A 12,326-nucleotide genomic window follows, 5' to 3' on the forward strand; every position below is an offset into this window, starting at 1 on the left:
AGTAAAACAACTCATGTTTTGTTTCTGATAAATCGTCTTTTAGGCCCCCAGCTTCACCACAGTACTGTTCTGATGGGTATACTATATCTTTCAATATCACTGTGGTCATTAGAGCCATCAATAGATGTAAACAAGCTCTGGAGGAGATGAGTGGACCTGCTGCGTGTGGTTGTTTTTGTTTTGAGAAAGTTTTTAGGGCGGAATATAAAGAGAAACACATTCAGCACCGGCGATGCCGGCCATGAGTCAAACGCAGGCTTCCGGAGAGACTGACTAATCCTGGCAACCGCTCCGGGGCTGACACGCAAAGTTTAACTACCTCTGGGTATCTTACCAATTCTCTTCTCGCCTGTCAGATAGATATTTTACCAACAAAACCCCAAACTTTTCTTGGCACAGGTTTTCAACGAATGCGCACTGTGTGGTTCTAAAAGGAGCTATTATTAAAGTTAATAACGCCGTTAGTGCTACATAATGCATTTTATGGGGCAGAATATGTCTTTGCTATGATTCTTTTTTCCATAAGGTCTATTTGCCTTGCGCCAAAACAATCCTAAATGTTGTTTTATGAGCATTTTCCACCATCTCAGGGCTGTTTCACACAGCTCGTGTTATAAAATGATTCAACACTTTGCTAACTTTAACTACTCATTTCCAATGCCAGGATCATCCTGTATAGCATTTTGAGGATTACGTGCCGTAAGCACATCCAGGAACACCTTTGGTGGACTTCACCTCATTTTCTTATGGAGTCTTATCTTTAGGAGTAACAGTTTATACTGTATGTATGATGTGGCCCATCTGTAAAATCCAGCTTAAAGTCTCAATCTAATTTCGAGATTAGGTGCATCAACGTTTGATATAAGTAATTGATTTCTGTCTTTGAATGACTTAAAACTTGGGATACACTGCACAATTTTTGGCTGTCCCAGATGAAGGATTGACATCGTAAAACAATCTTCACGATTTCTGTGATCGTGGCTCTTCATCTGTGGTCCTATGTCGTACAGTGAGAGAGGTTCAAAGATGGCCATTTTCCCGGTCTTGCTTCCAAAGATAACCTACGATAGTTTTTGTCAGAAATTCAGCATGATCAACGCACAGTGTGTTCGCTGCTACGGCCTGCGTACTGGTATTTGTTTACCACTAGCGCATGCTGGTGACATTGTGCTTACATGTGACGCAGCCGTCGAAGCTTCCGTGTCATCATCGTACAGTCTACACGCTTATCGAACCCAAGTTTAAACAATCCATGTCGCACAGTGTGATAAAGTAATGATCTTATAGGAGTGCAAAAATCCTGCATTGTATTCTGGTTTTTACTCAGTCAGTCTTAAAGGGGACATTTTATGAGACGTTTTTAAGATGTAAAATTAGTGTTCGGTGTCCCCAGAGTGTGTATGTGAAGTTTTAAATACCCCATAGATCAGGGGTGGGCATTCCTGGTCCTGTAGGGCCACCGTCATGCAAAGTTTAGCTCGAACCCTAATCAAAGACACCTCAAGGAGTTAACTTTGCAGGACAGTAGCGCTCCAGGACCAGGAATGCCCACCCCTGCCATAGATAATTTATTATAGCATGGTAAAATCGCCACTTTATAGGTGTGAGCAAAAATGTGCCATTTTTTGAGGTGTCCTTTTAAATGCAAATGAGCTGATGACATGCAAACACTGATTACCATTATGGTAGTTTGTTAAAGCAACACTATGTAGTTTTTCAACCTTTAAAAAATGTCTCTAAAATTATTTCAGTGATAGAACAACTCTTAACTGGACAAATTCTACTGCTGCTGCAACCTGAGCAGCCTCCTAGCTGCTACAAGCACACTCTGAAAGTCGAGGTGGAGGGTAGAGGACACAGCCCCGCCCCTCCACCTGCCTGCAAAAGAGGGTCTGATAACAGGCACTGTTGCACTTTTCAACCACATGGGGGATCTGTAAGTCAATTTTTCATGAAAACTACATAGTGTTGCTTTAAAATTTAAACTCAATTGTGCTGTCAATTTTTCTCTCTTTTTCTTTAAGTTTTTTTGTGATTTATGTGGGCAAAATTCCTTGATCTTGCGACACGTTTTCTTGAAAAATGTGATGGAATATGCAGGATATTTATGCAATTTTATGCGATGAAATTGCGTGAACTTGCCAAAATTGCGTAAACTTGCCAAAATTGCGTGAACTTGCCAAAATTGTGTGAACTGTTTGCAGCTTTTCATTGATGTTCATGTCACGTAATTACGTCACTTCCTAACATTGCAGACAACATGGCTGCGCATGTGTGAAGTAAATGCAACATTTTTCAACTTTCTGCTAAGATGTATATGACATTTTGCTATGAAAATGCGGGGATTATGAAATCATGCGATATTTTGCGAGCAGAAATCTGCAATTTATGCGGTGAAAGTGCGGCGTATTTAAAAAATGCGACCCCTGCATAAGTATGTGGATTTTGGCTGATAATGCGATTGCATAATCACGTTTTTCTGTAGGGAGTACTAAATGGCATTGCCATGGTTAGATTAAGTGTGAAGATTAATGGGCGGAGTTAAAGTCCAATTTATAGTCATGCGTAAGGTCAACACCGTAGGTTATCCATAGCCTCTGCGTAGCTCTGCGCAGCCTGACGTGCACTTCGGCAAATTTTTAAAAGTGCGTCAGTTCTTTGCGGACCGCAAGCGCTGTGATTGGTCCACTAGAACCCCTCCCATCAGGTAAAAAACTGCGTCTTTAAATGAAATGAAAACTAGGGCAAATACCTTTTGTTATGAGTTCAGGTTCAGCGTTGCATCTCTCTCCCGCTTTCAGTGATGCAATGATGCCCCTGACTGCCACCTCAGAGTCGCGTCTGTATGCCAGAGCTTCAGCCAAGTGCCGAAACCCTGTACGAACTTAAGACACACAAGGGTCAGAGTCAACTTAAATCTGTTAGTTCTGCGCTGCTAGTTTAAGATGTTAGAATGCAGATTACTTTGGCAAATCTAATAATACAAGGCAATAAAGCCCTGACTTTTTAGAAATCAGGATCAGGATCTACTAACCATCTGTGATGCGATGTTTGTGAGAGTACTGGGCGGCCAGAGATTTCAGCAGACTGTGGAGCGGCCCCGTTTCTACTGCAGAGTTCTCCAGCCAGGTCAACATCTGCACAACAGCGTTAAAGAACAGCGTGCAGAAGCCGACATCTTGAGACACCATTCGCTACAGTAGAGATGGGGGAGAGTGAGCCGGAGAGAAAATGAAAGAACCTGTAATATGTAGTGAATATGTAGGTGGCTTACCTGGTAGAGATGGAGCTGGCGCAATAGAGGGCATGAGATTGTGTGGCTGTGATGCATTGCCAGGACCAGAGCACCAGCGTGGGCAGAACTCAGAAGGGCTGCTATAGCTTGTAGGAGTCGCCCAGCAGCGCCGCCCTGCTGGATGTGACCCTTCCGTGCACGCAGCACCTCTTGGGCCAGAGCCTGCTGCAGAGCCAATGCCAGCGGCCGGACCGGAGGTGGGGGCCAACGTGGATCCACTTTCAGCGGAAAAAGCTTAAGGAGAGAGAATGGAGCCATTTAAACCACATGGACTCTTAAGGCCGGTAACAGACAGGGTTTAGCTTAATCCAGGACTAAACTGGAATTATATTAGGACATGTTTTGCACAAAACAATGCCACTGATATACAGTATTGGACAAATGTCTAAGGCCAGTGGTTCTCAATTCCAGTCCTTGGGACCCCCCTCCAAAAAGGTTTTAGATGTCTCCTTATATGAAACACCTGATTTCACTTTTAATGCTCCGTTATTAACACACTAACAAGCTGATGAACTGACACAGGTGTTTTTATATATGGAGACACCTAAAATGATCTGGGAGGGGGGGTCCCGAGGACTGGAATTGAGAACCGCTGAATTAGGCCACCAAAACCATCTTTTTATTATTAATACATTTCTCCAGTTCCTTTACATTAAAAGCATGTCACCTATACATCATGGAAAATTATGAGGAATAAGCAAACAAGTGCAAAATGCCATACCTGTAGCAGGATCCCAGCGAGATCATCATCTGGGCCAATCACGGGGACCTGACTCACCACTCTCATCTTTACGGAGCCATGTGGTGTTTCTACAGTTACCTTAGCCCTGTTTAACTCTGAACTATCTGTAACAAATAGTATAGATAATCAAAGACATTATTAGTACGTTAACTGATCTCCCTGTGTGGTATAAGCCAAGTAAAACAGATTAATACAGAATCTAAAGGGGTTAGATCCTGACCTCTGCGTGTAGGAATTGAAGCACTGAGTAAACTATGAAACGTGTGACCTCCTGTTGCTCCTCTCTCATGCTGAACCTCCACCAGGTGAGCCATGTAGTCTAAAGAAGAGGCATAGATATGTAAACACATTCATGACAAATTAAAGGGACACTCCACTTTTTTGAAAATATGCTCATTTTCCAGCTCCCCTAGAGTTAAACATTTGATTCTTACCATTTTGGAATCCATTCAGCTGACCTCCGGGTCTGGCGCTACCACTATTAGCATGGCTTAGCATAATCTATTGAATCTGATTAGTACATTAGCATCGCGCTAAAAAATAACCAAAGAGTTTCGATATTTTTCCTATTTAAATCTTGACTCTTCTGTAGTTGCATTGTGTACCAGAAAATTAAAAGTTGTGATTTTCTATGCAGATATGGCTAGGAACTATACTCTCTTACGTCTGGCGTAATAATCAAGGACTTTGCTGCTGTAACATGGCTGCAGCAGGCGCAATGATATTACACAGCAGCCAAAACAGTCCCCTTAGTATCTTTCATTGGAAGGTACTATTTTCAGGCACTACGTAATATCATTGCGCCTTCTGCAGCCATGTTACAGCAACAAAGTCCTTGATTATAACGCCAGAATGAGAGTTTAGTTCCTATCCATATCGGCTTAGAAAATCGCAACTTTAATTTTCTGTCGGCCTTAGTACACGATGTAACTACAGAAGAGTCAAGTTTTAAATAGGAAAAATATAAAAACTCTTTGGTTATTTTTTAGCGTGTTGCTAATGATCTAATCAGATTCAATGGATTATGCTAAGCTATGCTAAAAGTGGTAGCGCCAGTCCCAGAGATCAGCTGAATTGATTCCAAAACGGTAAGAATCAAATGTTACACCCTAGGGGAGCTGGAAAATGAGCATATTTTCAAAAAGAGTGGAGTGTCCCTTTAATTTGGGGATAGTGGAGGCACAAAGTATAAAAAGAAGTCCTCACTTTTGTCCATAATGTTTTGCTCCAGTGACTGAGGATCATGGGACACTGTCTGATCAAGATATTGCAACAGTTTGCTCATGCTGGAGACAGGGATACCGAAAGACTGAACGAACAGCAGCAACTGTTGAGGCTCAAGATCCTGCAGGGCTGCAGAGAGAGTCAGAGAAACCAATGTAGTTACACGAGTTACGAATCTCAATACCAAAACTTCACAGAAGTTCATGAAATATTACAGCTCTAACCAGCTTGGTACTCATACATTATCATCCTTCATACCTGCATCAACTAATCGGGACACCTCAGACCGAATCATTCTCAATTTGAGCCAATCAGGCAATAGAAGAGCCTCCTCGGATGTGTCAACAAGGAAAGCGGTAGGAAGGGGCTTTTTATCAGGAAACCAGATATCCAACAGAGTATAAAACTCACTCTCTCCTAAAAAAAAAAAAAAAAAAAACTCTCACTACACGTCTAATAAAAAGCAAAAACTCTCACTACGCGTCTAATAAAAAGCTATCACTCTACCATTACAAAGGTATAATACCGACCTTTGGGGGGGCCCAATGTGAGCAGGATGACCATGGCATGGACCACCAGAATGTGCATAGTGGCCGTTTCTCCTGAAGTCCATCGTAAGAACACTTGGTCTTGAGACTCTGACTGTTGGGTTACAAAAAAATCACACCTTTCAAATACAAAAAAGCAAAGGGAATCAGTCCATCTCACTTACGTAGATTTTCCTTACCCAGCTGTAAAGGTCCTCTCCATCTTTGGTCTTCCTCATACGTCGGATGTAGGTAGAGAAGATGGAGATCAGAGCAGAGAGAACGGCGTCAGCCTCAGGCCTGCAGGAGTGCTTGGAAAACAGGCTGTTCATTATGGTGGAGCGCTCCACTATCAAACGGGCAACATCCTGTGAGACATGCAGAGGGACGACAGGAAACAGGAGGTCAGACAATAAGCCGTTTAATAGCGGGACCAGTGTTTAAAAACACATTGGGAATTCTTGCAGTGTCAAAACCAATTGGGCTCACCAAGGCCAGGTCATTGTGATGTGACTGCTCCTCCACAGGTGCATGCTGGGAAAGGTATATCAGGTATGCACTGATGGTTTGAGGATCTGTTTCCACATGTATGGCCTGCAAAAAAACAAGCATGAGTTCTGCAAATGAACACCTGATATTTAACATTGAGTCACTGACACATATTGGCTTTAAATAGACTGACCTGTTGCAAGGCGTTAGCGGTGAAGCCTCTTACGCTGTCAAACAGGGGTAGTCTGGGGAGGTCCTGAAGGAGCCATTGGTAGGCGGGCAGTAACTCGGCATCTCTAGAGTCTTCCTCCATGGGCTGATCTCTGTCATCTCCATCCTTCAACCCTCCCTCCGTCAGCACCAATGACAAACCCTGATACAAACATTATGAACTTATTACTTATCACGTATCTTACAAATGTAAACGAACTAGACAGTGGTGAATGATAAATTAGTTGGACTTTTTAAATACCTTCATGGCCAGTACTCTGGAGGCCACCTGAGTAGAACTGAGACGGCGCAGGAAATAGTCCAGAACCTCACATGTGGTCTGTTCATCAGCTTTAGGACCTAACAGCAGGTCCTGCAGTCGCCCGAGCAGCTGCCTCTGCTTCTGCTGTCTCTGTAAAAGAGAAAAACACAATATTAATTTTGTAAGCAATATATTGTATAAAGATGATCTTCCTTCCCAGTGCACCCTGACAATTTGTGAAACGGGTCATTCAGAAACTCAGGTTAAGCTTTACTTGTCTTTTCTTCACTCTCTGCTCTTTGCTTTCTCCTTCCTCCTCATCATCAGCAGATGCAGCATCATCGGCCGCGTCATGGAGGAGGAATTCACAGAGGCACTGAACGGGCAACACGTCCAATGACCCCTCACTGGACTGGACGAGATCAGCAAGCCATGGCATAGACTGAGATGATGCCTAAAATAAGTGTTAACCAGTTAGTCACAGCTGTATATAAAGAATTACCCTGCAAGTTAGTGTCTTAGTATGTGTGTCTCTTTACTTGTCTCTGGATGATATTGAGCAGGAAGTCTGGGCTGCGGCTACGACACAGCAGATGGCCCAGTCTCAAAGACTGGTTTAGGGTCTTCACCTGCTCCAGTATCTGAGGAGGTGGTCTACGTGGAGGTCCCCTGAACATTAAAGACAACCAAACCAGATTGGGTCAGGCTCTGTATGAACACACTTCGCTTTAAGAGAACAAGGGAAGTCATACTTTGGATCAAGACTGGTGAGCTGAGACAGCAGTAGACTGTTGCTCTCTGTAATGGTCTGCTTGGTGGAGGCGGCAGCCAAGTGGCTTTCAAATGCCAGGATCTCCTGCCTCTCCTTCTGAGAGATCTGCAGCTCCCGGTTGATCATCTCAGTTTTGGTCTCCTCGTCAGCCACCGTGCATGGAGGGAATGAGTAGTTACTAAAAAACAAAAAAGCCAGGTTGCTCAAAAAAAAAAACTCTGAAACCACGTGTCTAGCGGATAATGTGGTGAACACTTACTTTGTCATAACCATTTCCATGAGCATTTTCAGGGTGGGGTAACCATCCCAGGCGGCCAAACCTGAACAATCAGTGATAACATCAATATTGCTGCTATGCGGCGCTATTATACAATGCAAAAAGTGCATAATATCTGGCCAAACCGATTTTCTGTGGGTTGAAGGCTGCCACCACAAGTAGCAGGAGCCATGCCTTCCAGTAAAGTGTCGATATGGCCAGATTTGGAGGTTGATACCTAACATTAAACATGAAAGTTATTTCAACACCCCTGAGATAAAGATATCCCACCCAAACAGAGTAAAGGGCGCCAATATCAGTCCAACCACAACTGTCAATGCTAACCATCCATGACACCCAGTAATTATTTGGCAATATAAAGCTGTTGAATCACTGCACAATGAAACACAAATGAGAAACAGAAGCATAATGTGGGTGAAAGGTAAAGGTCCTACCCTGCTGGCAGCTGGATGTTCTCTGGGTGATGGTACGTACAGAGGTTCAGCACAGCGTCGATGAGTTGGATCCTCTCCACACGCAAAACCTGTAGGTCTGCGTTTGACGAAAAAAATTCCCAAGCAACAAGTTTTTTTTTTTTTAAGTTATAATGTTTAAAGTACAAACAAAGCAGCTCTTTGAGCTTTTTTTTAAACAGTGTTTTGAGCCATGGGCATTGCATTTTTAGAAAAGTATGGCAATTGACACACTGCAAAAACAACTGACCAATCAGGTGAGATCAGGGGAAATATTTAGTAAATAGGGGTAAGTGGGACACAAACTAACGTGGGGTTAATTGTAACGTAGATACCAGTGGCGTAGCGTCTGGGCATGCAGGGTATGCACGTGCAAATGGGCCTGGGCCAATAGGGGGCCTGGCCCTGGGCCCGGCCCAGCTTTTAATTAAAAAAGTTTTTTGAATATAATTTGTATTTGTATTTGTGGCCGCAATAAATATATTTTTGTATGCTTATAATGTGTAGTGATTTCTTATTTCTCCGTAATGTCTAATTTCTGCGTAATTTCTTGTTTGTGTGTTTTTTTTTTTTTTTTGCACTCCGTGGCTGCCGTAGACTACTACGCCACAATTTTTTACATGACGCATCGCTGAGCCAAAAAAAAAGAAAACACAGTGTGAGAGGTTACTATAGCGGCTATCTACATGAACATAAAGGATGGACAAATATAAACATAAAAGTGGGGCCTTAAAGAGAAAAGAGAAGGCGGAGAGTTAGTCACGAGTTAAAAACTACCCAAAACATTTCGTTTTTCTTTATTCAAATCTACCCTTTAAAGTAAAAAAGTAATGTAAAAATATTTGACTACCTTATTAAAAGTATATGTTGTTAACAGACCTGCGCGCCAGAGTTAACAGTGGCAACGGGCAAGGTTGGGGGGGCTTTGGCTTAAGGGGGCCCGGTACTGACTTGCTATGCCACTGGTAGCTACTTTATATATTTTTACAGGGCTGATCAATCTGTGCTTATGGTCTTTTTCTCTTACTGTCAGAAGATGATCTCTGGTGAATTTGTGAAAAGTTTTGATGTGTTTTGGTTAATATATTGAACAAAGAGTGTTGTGGAAGCATAAAAGTAAATTTCTTCATCTTAATTTTTTTTCCGATTTCTAAGTTGGGTGTGTAAGTCACCAAAACCAACCTTATATTATTTTAATCACTGTCTTGTTACCTAAAACTTAACACCATTTTAAAACATGTCAGCAACTGAAAGCTTGGATTGAAAACATTTTTTACACAACGGGGTTAGTTTTAACACAATGTTACAACTAAGCCTCCAGTATACAATGTTAATGAAATGAAAATAATGTAAATACTATTTATCAAAATGATAACTATTAATACAATATCACGGGAAATAACTCACAATTATGATTTTTTTTGTCTTAATTACGCAGCCCTTTCAAAAAAATCTGTTAATATGCATTGATTCATAATACAAGGATGGTAAGATGAAGGATCATGGATGGATGAATGTGTGGATATCTATCTATTTTAGACAGATATATAAACAATATCCACCTTTAGTATATAGACAGAATTTTATTGAATTATTTGTTTGTTTATTTTAAACAAACTTTCTAGCAGGTGTTACAACAAACCCTCTATTTGGTACAATTAACCCCACCTATGGGGTAAGTTGTAACATTTGCACTCCTGTCACTTTTGGTGTAATTGTATGATAACGGTAGCAAACTTTAAGGGCTCTATCTTACAACAGGCGCAATGCAGCGCAACGCGCGACGCAAGTGTCTTTTGCTAGTTTGCACCCTGCGCAATTATAATTTTCACGTTTAGCGCCGCGTTGAGGCAACTAAAATAGACTATATGTTTTTTTGTTATTTAAAGAGCGCATTAGTAATATGCGCCTATAAACGGGACGACAACGCGGGTTTGCTTAACACAGACATGAATGCGCAGCAGCACAAAAACGCTTTTAAATACGAAAGATTAAAGGATTGAATGTAAAAGATTATTATTAAGTCTTTTGGACATAAATGAGGACTAATTATGAGACGTTAGAAGGTACAAAGAGCTGCTTCACCTGTAGCCTGGTAAGTAAATAAATGCTTTGCTTTAAACAAATGCATCTGTTTTTAAATGTTTTTTTAAAATGCTACCTCACGGATTTATTGTATATGATGACTCTGTACCTGCGGATATGGTGAGATGAGAAACATTTTTAAGTAATGCTTAAAAAAAACTGACGCTGTCCAAGTGCTGAAATGTGTAGAGAGACGTTTGTAAATTCTTTATCTCATGTTTGTTACAAATAAAGTATTTTTAAAGTACAAACCTTTTCTTACATACTTGTAAATTATTTTTTGATGATATTGGATAGCCATACATTTAAAGTAATTAAAAGCCTGCTTTTTTACTTCCATGACTAAAAGAAAACGGGTTTTAATTTTAAAAATTACAAATTCAATACAAGTGAAAAACAACACAATTATTTAACATTAATCTTAAACTGGGGATCTTCTTCCTCCGCTTAGTTTTTCAGTTTACAAAGTCCGTCATCTAAATAGGTATTAGACATAGCACCAGCGCAACAGGCTTTTAAAGGGGATGAGAGCTGAGACTCTCATTGGTTTATTGCACGTTACACCCAAAATACTCCCATTAATCATTAAAAAAATAGGACCAACCCTTTTCGACCATGCGCTTGGCGCACAAACCATTTTTCCCGTCATTAAATTAGCAAAAGTGGATTCGGACACGCCCATTTAGACGTTACACTGTGTGCTTTAGAAAATGCTCTTAGATTGTTAAAATAGGGCCCTTAGGGTTTATTTGTAGCAGAGATGTGTTTTTGAATGATAGAGCCAATGCCAAAAAGTGTTAGGTTGTGCCCCGCTCTCCCCTATTAGCAATTTGCTGTTCTGTTGGATTCTGTTATATGTGTCCCATACTCAGGACAGGAGTGTTATCTCACCATCAGACTGAACTCCAGCAGCCCTCTTTACCAGGTGATCAGCCAGCTCCATGGCATCAGCAGGGCCCAGGGGCAAATCTCGTGACAGACCAATCACCAAGATGCGCATCAGTGTGTCCTCCAACAGAGGAACCTCGGAGCACAGCCGGAGAAAAAAACTAATAAAGAAAGAAAACATCTGAGCTTAGATCTAAGACATACTGTATACGTAAGGAATAACTGATGATGGGCCGTTAAATTATTTGAAAATAATGCAAACCCAAGTTGGTAATGCAGCACAACGCCAAGTGTGCTGTACACCGCAAGTGTGCATTATTTTCAAAGAATTCAAAGGTCAATAATTCTGCTTATACCACGGTTACCACAGACGTTGCTCTGGTGGTTATTTTAAGACATTAGACAGGACAGGTGTGCGTTTAGCGAAAAATAATGCATACCGGTGGAACATTTCTCAACCAATCAAAATAAAGCATTCAACAGTCAAATTTTACTATTTACTAAATATTACTCTTTCCTAAGTACAGTAAAGCAGAAGATGTCTTACTTTCTGTCACTCTCAGGTGGCCAGTTATCCCACTTGTAATATGTCTCAGGCTGCTCTGTAAAAAGCACCTTGTGGAGGCTGTTAAGACAAAAACAAATCAATGCAATGCTGTGATAGGTTCAAACCTACAAATTTCTACTACCAGCTCAGACAGTAAAAATCTACACCCGTAATGTGTGATGCTACCAGCCAATACACATACCAGTGCACATAGTCTTTAGGTCCTACTTTACTGATGGTAGGAACCACAGAGTGCAGCCACCACACAGCATCTCTCTGGATGGCAGCGATCTGGTTCTGAAAGGACCTTAGAGACTCCAGGTCTGAAACACATACACATATGGATCCTTGTTACCATCAACGCATTAAATAGATCAGAACGTGAGGTGATAAGACTAAGAGATCATACTCTTCTTCTCTCCTTTGTCCCATGCGATGCCGGCCTCTTTCACCTGAGCTGTGATCCCCAACATCATGGACACCGTCAACAGATCAGTCACTTGGATAACAAAGCGCTCCTAAGAAAACAAATAAAACGTAAACGTCATTGTCTGAA

The 12,326-nt window shown here is 41.4% G+C and overlaps 1 protein-coding gene across 3 annotated transcripts in view; it reads right to left on the reverse strand.

Moving 5' to 3' along the window:
• Positions 1-12,326, reverse strand: part of ints1 (integrator complex subunit 1) — a 31,508-nt gene that overhangs the window by 13,249 nt on the left and 5,933 nt on the right. For all 3 annotated transcript variants that reach the window (XM_055190454.2, XM_055190437.2, XM_055190446.2), the window contains exons 12-33: positions 12,180-12,288; positions 11,973-12,093; positions 11,771-11,848; positions 11,227-11,384; positions 8,233-8,329; positions 7,924-8,015; positions 7,781-7,841; positions 7,502-7,699; positions 7,289-7,418; positions 7,024-7,203; positions 6,750-6,899; positions 6,471-6,650; positions 6,278-6,382; positions 5,989-6,156; positions 5,792-5,903; positions 5,520-5,678; positions 5,244-5,390; positions 4,258-4,356; positions 4,017-4,141; positions 3,275-3,529; positions 3,035-3,194; positions 2,753-2,884 (exon numbers count right to left, since the gene is read on the reverse strand). In XM_055190454.2, the coding sequence (XP_055046429.2) occupies positions 2,753-2,884; positions 3,035-3,194; positions 3,275-3,529; positions 4,017-4,141; positions 4,258-4,356; positions 5,244-5,390; positions 5,520-5,678; positions 5,792-5,903; positions 5,989-6,156; positions 6,278-6,382; positions 6,471-6,650; positions 6,750-6,899; positions 7,024-7,203; positions 7,289-7,418; positions 7,502-7,699; positions 7,781-7,841; positions 7,924-8,015; positions 8,233-8,329; positions 11,227-11,384; positions 11,771-11,848; positions 11,973-12,093; positions 12,180-12,288 (3,016 nt within the window). The remainder of the gene's footprint in view (positions 1-2,752; positions 2,885-3,034; positions 3,195-3,274; positions 3,530-4,016; positions 4,142-4,257; positions 4,357-5,243; positions 5,391-5,519; positions 5,679-5,791; positions 5,904-5,988; positions 6,157-6,277; positions 6,383-6,470; positions 6,651-6,749; positions 6,900-7,023; positions 7,204-7,288; positions 7,419-7,501; positions 7,700-7,780; positions 7,842-7,923; positions 8,016-8,232; positions 8,330-11,226; positions 11,385-11,770; positions 11,849-11,972; positions 12,094-12,179; positions 12,289-12,326) is intronic.

The sequence above is a fragment of the Misgurnus anguillicaudatus genome, chromosome 19 (genome assembly GCF_027580225.2).
Source record: "Misgurnus anguillicaudatus chromosome 19, ASM2758022v2, whole genome shotgun sequence".
Taxonomy (NCBI): Eukaryota; Metazoa; Chordata; class Actinopteri; order Cypriniformes; family Cobitidae; genus Misgurnus; species Misgurnus anguillicaudatus.